General features: G+C 36.1%; 1 protein-coding gene across 1 annotated transcript in view; it reads left to right on the forward strand.

Moving 5' to 3' along the window:
- Positions 1-2,872: 2,872 nt before the first annotated feature.
- The window catches only part of LOC121370112 (usherin-like), a 94,355-nt gene continuing 82,804 nt past the window's right edge, over positions 2,873-14,423 (forward strand). The window contains exons 1-2 of the mRNA XM_041495215.1: positions 2,873-3,783; positions 10,870-11,032. Of these exons, the coding sequence (XP_041351149.1) occupies positions 3,182-3,783; positions 10,870-11,032 (765 nt within the window). The 5' untranslated portion in view covers positions 2,873-3,181. The remainder of the gene's footprint in view (positions 3,784-10,869; positions 11,033-14,423) is intronic.

Below are 14,423 nucleotides of genomic sequence, written 5' to 3' on the forward strand. Positions count from 1 at the left end.
ATATAATATATACTTACTTTTGAAGATACAATATATCTTTAAGTATATCCGTCTAATGCATTTTTAATCTACTCCTTAATTCACTGTTTATCACAGTACATGTCATACACTTATGCTAACAGAGAGAAAAATGCAATTGAAACATCCGATTCTGAATGGGATCATATTATTATGGTGCTAACGTTCCAAGAGGGTCGGTAATGGAGGGGGGTGCTAATATACAACGTTTGTATAAGCTGAATGGATCGTGTTTTATGATATTCATTACTGCTTGATGCTCTGGCCCTAATACTTGACCACTTAAAGAATTTTAGAAATGATTTACAGAGTGAGACTGAAACCGGATACGCACACTTACGTTTGAACTCTAGACGTGATAAAAACCAGAAGCAATTCTGAAGGGGAGAAAACGAAATAAAACAAAGACCCTGTGTGCTACATTGTACGCCCATGTAGGTTTCTGTTATGATACAATATAAGTGTATGGGTTTTAACAGGTTATTTCGATATAAAAACCAGAAGTAATATATTGCTCACACACACACACACACACACACACACACACATACACACACACCTCCCCCATGATTTCCCCCAAGTTGGAATTACTTGTAGTATGAAAATTTATAATATATTCCGTCAATGAATCACGTCTTAGTATTCTACACTTTTTGGAAATACTAAACAAGACTTCATAGGAATGGGGTTTTTCTGATAAATGTTTAATACAATTATCAATGTATCATTTATTAACGTTTCACATCCCAACATTACTTTTTCTTCTCCTCTGGGATACTGGTATTCAATGTTGGGTGTGATGTCTTTAATAAGCTGCTATATAATAAAAAAAAGGGGTGGGGGGTATTAATTAACATATGTCTTTTTTAGTAATCATTTTGTCTTCAAATACGCATTTAGACAAAATACTGTATTGAACATTACATCGTTTCTTAAAATAAAAACTGGAATGTACACAGTAAGAGTGAACAAAAATGGGTGGGGGATATTAATTAACATACGTCTTTTAAGTATTTGTCTTCAAATACACATTTGGACAAACTACTGTATTGATCATTATATCGGTTCTTAAAACAAAAACTGGAACGTACACTGTAAGAGTGACGTCAGTATTACACCAATTCTTAAAATAAATGTGTCCACACCCCTCTAGAGGCGGGGCCTAGTGACGTCAGCATTGCATCAGTCAGTTCTTAAAATAAATGTGTACACACCCTTCTAGAGGCGGGGCCTAGTGACGTCAGCATTGCGTCATCTTTCGTCATCCCCTACGGCGTAGATTGGCGGCCATCTTGGATGATGCAATAGTGAAATCGATATGCCACATAGTGAGGCCCTAACTACTACAAACCGGTACAGGGCTGCGAACCCAGTACCTACCACTCTTATGTCCGATGACTTAACCACGACACTACCGAGGCCGGTTGTTATTTTTTCATTTCATTTCAACTTATTTTCGTGCTTATATCCAATTAAGGTTCATGCACGCTGTCCTGGGCACACACCTCAGCTATCGGGATGGCATGTTCAGAACAATGAGTTATTTGTTAGTGGTTAGTCAGAGAGAAGAGTAAATAAATGAATGAATGAATGAATGAATGAATGAATGAATGTTTAACGACACCCCAGCACGAAAAATACATCGGCTATTGGGTGTCAAACTATGGTAATGCAAACAAATAATCAATATAAAAATTCAAGATTTAAATAAAAACAGTGTAAAGAACTGTGCAAAAATACAAATATCACAGATAGATACTGACTTTTACTCAAAATTTCAATTTGTGCTGTATTGGCCATTCTCAAAGAGAATGTTACACCCCTGCACCACGGCCAGGTTACAGCACGCCGCAGGGGCAGAGAAAAGAGGGTGTCTTACACCTACCATTAAGTCGTTAAAGCTCGCACTGGGTGGGAGCCGGTACCGGGCTACGAACCCTGTACCTACCAGCCTTAACCACGACACCGTCGAGGCCGGTTATTAATCGTCGACTATTGGAGGTAAAACATTTGGTAATTCTGATATATATTAGTCTTAGAGAGGAAACAACTTTTATTACAATTTCTTCGAGATACTGACTTTTATTGTAAATTTTAATTTTATCTATCTGTGATATTTGTATTTTTGCACAGCTCTTTACACTGTGTTTTAATTTAACTGTTGAATTTTTATATTGCTGTTGATCATAAAACAATTGTTTTTGCATTTACCATAGTTTGACACCCAATAGCCGATGTGATTTTTCGTGCTGGGGTGTCGTTAAACCTTCTTTCATTCATTCATTTTTTTTAGAGAGGAAACACGGTACATTAGTAGAAAGGAATGTGTTATATCAGGGGCGTAGGCTAGGGGGGTTCGGGTGTCCCCCCCCCCCCCCCCCCACCCCCACCCCGCTGAAGCAAATGGTCCGCTTGCAGAACTAAAACATACAGATTTATACATATGGAGTTTCTGGTGGTGCAAAAATCAAATAGAAAAAGGTCCACTTGGTTCATATTCGAACCCCCCCCCCCCCCCCCCCACAGGTCCAGATCACGCTACGCCCCTGTATATGCACCCTTCCACAGACAGGATAGCACATGCCACGGCCTTCGATTTTATATCAGTCGTGGTGCACTGGCTGGAACGAGAATTATTATTATTTGACGTCTGTACGTAGCATATTACAAGGGAGGAAACTCTGAAAGACATTTCAGTTCGACCGGGTAGCCTATCTATTTATTTTTTATGCTAATAAGCCCATGTGCTGTAAACAAATTTTATCACGCATGAAATCCTTTCCAGTATATTGGATACAAGTCAGAGTCCAGACTGTCGTAACCAAAATGACAGTAGGTGTATAATAGTTTTGTTACAGAGCCAGTGCGCTAAAAGTAGTTAATCCTATAACCGTCGGGCAAGGATAGCATAGCAGCTATCTCGCAATACTTTGTCTTTTTCTTGGTAAAAAACTTAACGGTGTTTAATCACTGCCGTGCTAAGCTGTTCTAATATGCATCGACATACATTCCCATGAGTGTTGTAGTGTGATTACCTCCATCTGCCGTGGCCTATATTGATGTCGCACGCAACACCTGGTCAAGGTATAGACTGGCGGCAAGATCAAAGAGATCGATGTAATTGACGTTGAGGGGGTTCCCAGTGTTAAGTCTCATACGGTGAATGGAACTGCTTCACGGAGGACATGTTTTCTCCAACTTCTTGAATGGTGCAGACCATGTAAAAATGTGTTTTGATTTCTTTTTCTCGACTGTTAAAATGAAGATCAAAATCTGTCGTGGCGTTCATAAATTCAGTTTGTTTTCGTTTCTGCTTTTCTTGTCAACTTTCACACCAGCCATGTCAGCGAGTGCTACATCCAGAAAGTTTCCACCACTCTTTAACGCTGCCAAAGGCAGGAATATCTGGACAGAACCCTCGGCGAGTACTTGTGGATTACCTCTGAGAAATGCCTACTGTCGGAGTTCCACTCTGTCGCATTCTGTGGATACTTGCTTGCAGCGTTTCTGTGTTCAAACGTGCACTAGTAGAACGCGACTTCCACCTGCAATCAATCTCTTGGATGCTTTAAGTCCCGGTCTCCCCACCTGTGTTAATACGGACACTGTGAATGTAAGACCAAACAGTTCTGTGGAGCAATATTCTACAGTGATTTCTAGCGCGGGAGACAAATGTTACCTTCTTTCAACATTCTCACCAAATATTGGTAACAGTGGAGCCTTTTCCATTTCTGTTTGGTGCTGGATAGAAAACACTAAACCTGGGTGAGTTGCAGGGAGTTTCTGTTCTTTATTAAGGGAGATTTTAAAAATCTATTTGGGGAGTTTTCTGTTAACACTTTGCATTTCTCTCCATTGCAGCTCCTATCTTTCAACCACCTTACTTCTGTAGCACAAAAAACCCCATCCAAATCTTTGTCTCTGTTCAAGACAGGTGCTTGTCAATTGTCATGCACCTACCATTTCTTGTCAGCTTTAACTATGGGTTTAGACTAGCAACTCTAAAGAGCATGTCACTTATAGCTATATTAAAAGACACATACAGTTTATAACTTAGTATAATGTGGACAAAAATAATTTATTGCAGGGTGAAGGAAATGTATAACAATATTAACTTTATATTTAATAAAATAAAATGTAATGAAATACAGACCTACTAAACATGCTGATTTTTAAGTAGCTTGCTGCCACTAGGCTCCCCTGCTATCTGTCATAGTTAGTTAATACCATGGGCCAGGCCAAATTTGTTAGCTACCAGGACAAAAAATGAGAGTGTACATGTACCTGTTGTATCACTGTAGGTGTATCTCTGGTTAATTATAGGAATATCTGATAATGTAGTGTGGCGTGATGTAGCCCAGTGGTAAAGCACTTGTCTGATGTGTGGTCGGTTTAGGATCAATCCCTATCGGAGGGCACATTGGAATATTTCCCATTCCAGCCAGTGTGCCATGACTGGTATATCAAAGGACATGATATGTGCTATCCTGTCTGGAATGATGCATATAAAATATCCCTTGCTACTAATTGAACCTTAGGTTACCTTGAAGGTTACCTCTGTAAGACTAAATGTCAAAATTAACAAATGTTTAATAAATCGATGTGGTCTAGTTGTGTCATTAAGCAAAACAAATTTTAACTGATAGTGTAGTGCTCAGTAAATGGTAGCTATTTGTACATACATATAATACAGTTAATAACCAATGTTTCAAACATTCAATAAATCAAAAAAAAGAAATGTTTTATTTAATGACACACTCAACACATTTTATTTACAGTTATATGGCGTCAGACATATGATTAAGGACCACACAGATATTGAGAGAGGAAACCCGCTGTCACCACTTCATGGGCTACTCTTTTCGAATCTTTTATATGCACCATCCCACAGACAGGATAGTACATACCATGGCCTTTGTTACACCAGTTGTGGAGCACTGGCTGGAATGAGAAATAGCCCAATGGGTCCACTGACAGGGATCGATCCTAGACCGACCGCACATCAAGCGAACACTTTACCACTGGGCTATGTCCCGCACCTCAATGAATCATTTCACCTACTGTAATAAAAATTGATTAACTTCAAATGTCTTATCTTTGCAATCCACTGCCATAAAAGTAATTTAAACATCAGCAAAAAAACCCAAAAAAACATTCCATATTCTTTTAATAATTTTAATGTCAGTACAATTGTTTTTTTAAATACAAACGAAACTGTTTAATTGTTATAGTTTTTGTTAGTTTGTTTTATTGATTTGACCTGGTAAAGAAATCCTGAGTCAGAAAAACTAATTAAGACTGGTTCAGGTAAGTGTGATTGTGTTAAATCTTTAATTATTCTCAGCAGAGTTTGACTAGCAGATTCAGCATTGCACATCCAGCTGCAGACAGATGGTTCATGAATATTTTATGTAATTATCATTCCGTTGAACTTGTTTCCAAGGCAAGATATGCATATGAAGATCTTTATGTAGATCTATGTTTGTATACCTTTGGATTGAAATATCAATGCTTGAAATTATTAATTTTAACCCTTTCTAGATTGTGGAATATTTGTTTAATAAATTTTAAAATGTCAGTGATTGAAAGAAAGAAAGAAATATTTTATTATGCATTGTCCCATAGATAGAATATAGTACATTCCATAGCCTTTGTTACATCAGTTGTGGTGCATTGGCTGAAATGAGAAATAGCCCATTGCATGGCCCATCCATGAGGATCATTCCTAGATGGACCATGCACTAAGCAAACGTTTTACCACCAGGCTACTTTGGTAATTGAAGATACCGCACTATGAAAAAAGTTACCTCCTAAATGTCAAAATATTATTTGAAAATATATAGAAAATAACTAGTTAATGACGTTGGATATCTGCTTTATCCTGTGAAGGTAAGAATGTGTAGAGCAGAGTGGAATTTCTCATTCGGCCCAAACAGGATAAAGCAGATATCCGATGTCATTAACTAGTTATTATCTTTATCCTGCAGACCATAAACATTAAAGGGAAAAGCTATTATTTCTGTTATTTCAGCCGCATTGTACAATAACCTAGAGGTCAAATGAGTGATTTTGTAATGTAGCTATGTGTATGACGTCACTCATGTAACGTCAAAAGTCATATCCTGCTAAGCAGAATATGGCTTTGCTTTATCCATCATCATATTCTGTCAGTAGAAACGGTGGATGCAGGATAAAAATAATGTTCTGTTCGTCATCACAGCCATGCTCATGTTCCAACTAATAACAGTGTGTGTTGGGAGGGGGAGGGGGAGGGACTAGTAACCTTTCTAGACATGTAGTTTCCGAGGCCAATGGACATTTTGTTAATTTTTACCCCTGAATATTATGTGTATTAATTTAACACAGTAAAAGGAATGGGATTATACTCTGTGGTATCTAGAATATTTACTATATATAAACATGTGCAATAAGTCATCTACCTCATTAGACATCCCCTCGACCTGTCCCAGAATTGGTCACTAGTGATGTCAGAGGCTAAATCTGAGATGGGCATGCCTGAACCTTCATTGGATATGGGCATTTTAATAGGAAAGATTTAATGATGCACTCAACACATTTTATTTATGGTTATATTGCGTCAGACCACAACGATATTGAGAGAGGAAATCCGCTGTCACCACTTCATGGGCTACTCTTTTCGATTAGCAGCAAGGGATCTTTTATATGCATCATCCCGTAGACAGGATAGCACATACCATGGTCTTTGATGTACCAGTCATGGTGCACTGGCTGGAGTGAGAAATAGCTTAATGGGCCCACTGATGGAGATCAATCCCAAACCGATTTTTATTCACAAATTTGATGTGTATTTTTTTAACATTATGCTACTGGACAAACAGGCAACTGAAATGTTTAATATTCAAAATATCTTGTACCAAATATAAATATGACATATCTTGTCCAAACATAAAAATTACTACATATCTTGTCCCAAACATAAAAATGACACATCTTGTTTCAAACATAAAAATTTCATATCTTGTCCCAAACATAAAAATTTCATATCTTGCCCCAAACATAAAAATGACATATCTTGTACAAAGCAAAAAAAAAGACATATCTTGTCCCAAATATAACAATTTCATATCTTGTCCCAAACATAACAATTTCATATCTTGTCCTAAATATAACAATTTCATATCTTGTCCCAAACATAACAATTTCATATCTTTTCCCAAACATAACAATTTCATGTTCTATAACATTCATCAATTTTTGTCATATTTTATTCAAAACAAACATTATATATGAGTATCTATATATATATTTTCTGTATATTATCGCATCTGAAATTATTTAGTTTTCTTGTTGACATGTTGGCTTAGTTTGCTTCATCCGGTATAACACTTGGAAGAAAGTTGAATAACATATCACCAGATGTCTTCGCCTGTCCCTTTGCCAGTTGTCAATCAATAACAAAGCTGAATTTACCAATACATAAACATCTGTGTGTGTCATGTACTACTGGGTAAACATTTCTATTGATCACCTAAAGTGGATGTCGACATTCTTTTAATAAGTAAAAACTTTTTTTATTGGAAAACATGCAACAGGTGTTTCTACATGATTTGATTGTTTAACTTAAATTTAAATTTCTACATGTGTACATTTTTTCTTTTTAGTATTTTCAGAAATACTTAATTTAATGTTAACCAATACAATGAATGAATGAATGAATGAATGAATGAATGAATGAATGAATGAATGAATGAATGTTTAACGACACCCCAGCACGAAAAATACATCGGCTATTGGGTGTCAAACTATGGTAATGCAAATAAATAAAGTGATGATCAACATCAATATAACAATTCAAGGTTTAAACAAAAACAGTGTAAAGAACTGTGCAAAATACAAATACAAATATCACAGAATTTTACAGACACCGAATTTTACTCTAAACTTCAATTTGTGCTGTATTGGCCATTCTCAAAGAGAATGTTACACCCCTGCACCACGGTGAGGTTACAGCACGCGCAGGGGTAACCAATACAAATTCAAATGATACATGTTGGTATGACATACTAGAGATGTATCAGATATAATTATTGTGGTGTACTAAAAATAAAACAATATGTAACGGTTGTTGATAATTGTTAATATTTTTAGATAGTTCACAAAATAAATATTTTTTTATGTATCTTTTACATACCTAAAAGAGAAATTTTAAATTGAGCAAAGTTATGAAAGAATAAACTTACTAAAGAAAGTAAGATAGCAAGTGTTTTGAACATGCATGTCTTTAAGTTTTATTAAAAGTAAGCTAAATTAAGTAGGTTTCCAGCAGGGATTGCACAGGGTGTGAATGTTTGGGAAAAGTTAACCTTCTATCACAAAAAGGAATCTGAAAGAGGTGGAGCTATTTTGATGGGGGTTTTAAAAAAAATTTTTCCTGTTTATACTATCTTCTACCCTTTCTACCTACACAACATCCTTGGTACCTGCTTATTTTTATAAAGTCATAACAATCTATTATTTGAAATTATTAATCAGCACGGGAACTTTTATATCTGTTTTCTCTATGGAACATTCACATACCATGATTACTGACATACCTGGCAGCATATCATAGATGAAAAGGAATGGAGGGTGTTTGTGGATGCTTGATCTCCATGTACTGAGGCGAATATAAACTTACAACTTCTCACACCTTGCTTGATCTACTTTATTATACTTTTTTGTAATGGTATTCCATGTTGAAGACATTCTCTGGTCTCTTGAAATGTTACCTTTCCTATACTTATGGAAAAAAATAAGGGATCACACTAACAGAAAATAGTGACTGCAACCTAAATCCTCATCCATAGTGGCATGAAGCTAACTGTTGCTAACATTCAGTCTCACATTACTGACATATAGAAAAGAGTCTCGTAAGTCGTCAAGTTTGTGCCCGTTTCTTTTGTTCTTTGTACAATAAACTATGTTTTAAATCAATCACTCATTACTGACATTCAGTCCCATATGGCATCTGTGTACCTTGGGGTGAGACATAGTCCAGTGGTAAAATGTTCACCTGATACACAGTGGGTCTGGGATCGATCCCTGTCGGTGGGACCATTGGGCTATTTCTCGTTCCAGCCAGTGCACCACGACTGATAATAAAAGACCATGGTAAGTGCTATCCTGTCTGTGGGATAGTGCATATAAAAGATCCCTTGATACTATTGGAAAAATGTAGTGGGTTTCTTCTCTAAGACTACTGTATATGTCAAAATTACCAAATGTTTGACATCCATTAGCCGATGATTAATAAATCAATGTGCTCTAGTGGTGTTGTTAAACAAAAACAAAAACAAAACTGTACTTTATACAGACATTACAACACTAATAGTGACTGAGATTTGGTCTACAGTACCAAGTCTTCCTAAAATTGATTCTCTCAGTGTATACAGTATGTGTGTTACATCTCTAGCTGTCTACCTTGTATTCTTTTGTCAGTTTGAAATAATAAAGCTGAGTTTATGAGCACATTTGTGTACGAGTTTATATATATTGATCCCCTTGAAGTTCATGTCACTGTCAGACGTCTGTTGACAAGAACGTTGGTTTATTTACTTGTAGCAGGTGTTTCCAGATTACATGTGTAAAGCAAATTTAAATGTCCATATGTTCATTCAAATGCAATTTTCCATCTGAATATTTAACAAGCCTGACTTTGTTATTACTAAATGTCTTCTGTGTTAGTAGTTAGTTATGTAAGTTTTAGTATCACTTGATTGTTGACACATATGGACATAATGAGGCAAAACTGCAAACAAGGAAGTATCACATTATGTTAGTCAAAAGTAACATAAACACACCATAAAGAAATAGGTCTTATGCAATGAAATATAACAACAAAAAATAGAAGAAGAAAACAAAAAGAAAACAGGCCTATACATGCATATACATGTATAAACAATCCTTTACCCTGCAAGAATTTTATGGGCACATTTTTTGTGAGTTTATAATTTTGTACATTATGTAACTTTGATACAGCTCAATCTTCAAACCTGAATTATGACATTAAAATCCCATACTTGATATGTGCTTGCATTTAGGAGTTTAGTGCTAACAAAGCAATAAGCTCAAGAGAACTTCGGTGTTGTTTATAGATAAGTAACTAGTTGTGTGACAAACTTTGTAGTCCATTTACATCAAAAGGGAACCGACAACTTGGCATATAACTCTATAATGAATAAAGTTAACATCAATGGAAAAACATGATTTAATTTTAATACATACCAACTCAACATTTTTAGAAAAATATTTCAGTGTAAATAGAAAAGTTTTTTTTTACAAATTATCATCAAATTGCATAGGTTAAATCTTATTTTGCAATGCAGGTATGAAGACAACTGATGGAACAGTGAACATAAAGCATGCACAGTTCTACCTTTAGTCTATGTGTACTGCATTATTGATTTCTTCGATAACAATGCGCTTCTAGCATTTTGTCTTCACCCCTATATTTCGCTCCAACCAGTGCACCACAATTGGTACATCAAAGGCCTGTCTATGGGATGGTGCATACAAAAGATCCCTTGCTACTAATCGAAAAGAGTAGCACATGAAGTGGTGACAACAGGTTACCTCCCTCATTATTCGTGTGGTCCTTAACCATATGTCTGACGCCATATTCCTTCCTTCACCCCTATATTACAAATGAAATTAATCTATATAATTTGATGGTTATTTGTTGAGAAACTTTTTAAATTTACATATAAAGTTTTTGTAAAAAAAAATATTTTGAGTTGGTATGAGTTTAAATTTCTAGCATATACACATTAATGTTTATAGAGTTATACCCCTTCTCACGCAAATGGACTACATCTTGTTTTGTTATTTCAGAATTCTCGTTCAGAAGACGCGGGCTGATAATGGTGATTTAATACTGGAACTGCTGGCGAGTCCCCAGGGTTTGATCTTTAACTACAAGTCTGCCAGCAGTTTGTCCTCAGTCACACTTGATGAGGTCCTTCCTCTCAGACAATGGATCCATTTAGTTCTTCAGGTAATATTCAGTAGAGATAGTTATAGTTGGTTTCGTTTGATCTTTAACTTCAAGTCCACCAGCAGTTTGTCCTCAATCACACTTGACAAGGTCCTTCCTCTTAAACAATGGAAGAAAGAAATATTTTATTTATGGTTATATGGTGTCGGACATATGGTTAAGGACCACACAGATATTGATAGACGAAACCCGCTGTCACCATTTCATGGGTACTCTTTTTCGATTAGCAGCAAGAGATCTTTTATATATAGATATAGATGACTACAGCTATTGTATACTATGTCAAAACACTGCATTTCATGACTAGTGAATTCACTATAGCTCAACTGTTAGCAGTCTACCCCATAATTACTCTTAATGTGCACACCTATAAGCCTTTTTTTGTGTTGAATTTGACAAAATAAATAGACTGGTACATTATTGAGCATGTGTGTCATAGCAACTTCCTGTTTATAACAGGGTCACTTTGGATGGGTTAAGAATATACATATAATTATTTTTTTCAAATGACAATAAAGTAGGGTTGAATCTATTAGTCACCCTTCTGAATTGGCCAATGAAATGTGTCTGCCTGAGGTCATGAAGATATATACACATGACCTTGTGTACCAGACTTAAGGGTGTGTTATCCTGACTTTAGGAAGTCATTTGTTATTCGCTTGGTTCTTAAATGTAATTAGTACATCACGATGATGTTTTAATTATTTATTGACAGAATGCAGACACAGATTACCTGGCTGTGCTAGTCCACCAGCTCTTCTCGTATCTTAGCAACAAGATGAACATTGTCTTATGTATTAGTACACACAGTACAAACTTAGAATATATTTTGGAACACCAATCCAGTCACATTATACAGGAAACTACACTTACAACAAACATGCTTAGAATGAATTACTGCACAGAATCAACTGATCGTAAAGTCCCATTTTATCTCCCTATACATTAATAACTAACTTATGCAAATGTGTACAGCGAACAACTGCTATAATGAACTAACTATCATAGTCCCTTCCAGTTCGGTATAAGAGTACTTTACTGTATATTGTTTAGAACCATTCACCACTGAAATAACTCATGAGGTGTGAAGGAGCTATAGAATATGCCATCTTAATTTGCATTTAAAATACATTTTAAAAATCAATATGGGTGAGATGGCGTCATGGTAGGCCATCGGTCTACAGACTGGTAGGTACTGGGTTCGGATCCCAGTCGAGGCATGGGATTTTTTAATCCAGATACCGACTCCAAACCCTGAGTGAGTGCTCCGCAAGGCTCAATGGGTAGGTGTAAACCACTTGCACCGACCAGTGATCCATAACTGGTTCAACAAGGGCCATGGTTTGTGCTATCCTGCCTGTGAGAAGCACAAATAAAAGATCCCTTGCTGCTAATCGGAAAGAGTAGCCCATGTAGTGGCGACAGCGGGTTTCCTCTCAAAATCTGTGTGGTCCATAACCATATGTCTGACGCCATATAACCGTAAATAAAATGTGTTGAGTGCATCGTTAAATATAAAATTTCTTTCTTTAAAAGCAAGAGTGAGTTTTAACAGTTCAGTGGGTATGTAGATATAAGCACTACATTGTAATAATAACCACTAACCACTCACCCCTGTTCTGGATAAACAGTAAAGTCCAGATAGGTGAGGTATACATGTGTTCAGAATTTAAAATATGGATTTGGATATTGAAAAGCTATTAATGTGCCCCTATCCTCAAAAGGTTATGGCACCCCCTCCACTGGGCTCAGTTTCTAACGAGTGGACAGGTCCAGGGTGAAAGGTGGGAGTGTGGTGGGAAATTAATGGAATAATCGGAATTTGCAATAGACTTGGTAGGTAATATTAAAATAATTTAAATGTATGATTAGAGAAATGGTTTAAGCCAAAATAACTAAAATAAAATTAATTGCTGATCTAAAACTAGATGCATATGATTAGAAGCAAAGTAGATGGGCACCAAAATATTAGCAAACTTGAACTAAAAACTAATGAGGTGCACAGGCATTCAGTCCTAAGTAACAGTATTGAATTTTTATTTCACAGGCATTCAGTCCTAAGTAACAGTATTGAATTTTTATTTTACAACAGATTTACGTTTTAACAAGATAACCATTACTATTTACCTGTATTCTCCATCGGTCATACACTGTACTTACTTGACACATTCATTTATCTTGAAGAAGGATCCTCCACCTCAGTGTGAGCACTGTCAGTGTACTCTGACGGTATGCCACATTTTGGTGGAGTGTACTTATCTCAAGGAAACTAAAAAAGATATATTTTGTCAAAGAAATGTGATAGAATCCCTTTCGATTCCATCCAGAACCTTTATTACATTTTTTCCGTGATACTGACTTTTATTCTAAATTTTAATATTACCTATCTGTGATATTTGTATTTTTTGCACATTTCTTTACATTATGTTTTTATTTAACTGTTGAATTTTTATATTGATGTTGATCATCACTTAATGTTGTGGAATTACCATAGTTTGACACCTAATAGTCAACGTATTTTTCGTGCTGGGGTGTCATTAAACATCATATCTAATCTAATCTGTATTCTCATTTGAGTTGACAATTTTAATGAACTTTGCTTGTTTAACAGTAATGTGTATGCACAGCTTACTGACTCAGATTGTGTACAAAGGAAGCTACATATGCATAGCAATCGTGAGAATTTACATCTGGTGTCAAGGTAACTGATACTGACAACAAAAATCTATACCACTTCTTACAGATGTTTTTTTTTATGAAACATACAGTCAGCATGAAATACGTTTTATTGTGTTTGAAAGATTGCATGTGATTTGATACTCACTGAATAATACTCACATAGACAAATATATGGGTCACTTCCCGGATATTTAAAAAAAAAAAATGCAAACTTTGTGAAGTGTCTTTTTAGTCAAAAGAGAGTTATATTATGTTAGAAAGGAAGAATGTTTGGTTGGTGACTCATGACTGGCCTAGGTGTTTAGTGATTTAGTGGTTCACACCCTGGTACTGGCTCCTATCCAGACCCGAGTTTAATGACTCACTGGGTAGGCCACTACACTGACTTCTCTCTCATTAACCACTAACAACTAACTATGCACTAATCCACTTTCCTGGGTGGAAGCAGATACTAGGATATGAACCCAGTACCCACTGACTAAGGCCTGATAGCTATGTGATATAAACCCAGTACTTGCCTAATAGCTATGTGATATACACCCAGTACTCACCTGATAGCTATGTAATATAAACCCAGTACTTGCCTAATAGCTATGTGATATACACCCAGTACTCACCTGATAGCTATGTAATATAAACCCAGTACTTGCCTAATAGCTATGTGATATACACCCAGTACTCACCTGATAGATATGTGATATAAACCCAGTAC

Source organism: Gigantopelta aegis, chromosome 4, assembly GCF_016097555.1.
Source record: "Gigantopelta aegis isolate Gae_Host chromosome 4, Gae_host_genome, whole genome shotgun sequence".
NCBI lineage: Eukaryota > Metazoa > Mollusca > Gastropoda > Neomphalida > Peltospiridae > Gigantopelta > Gigantopelta aegis.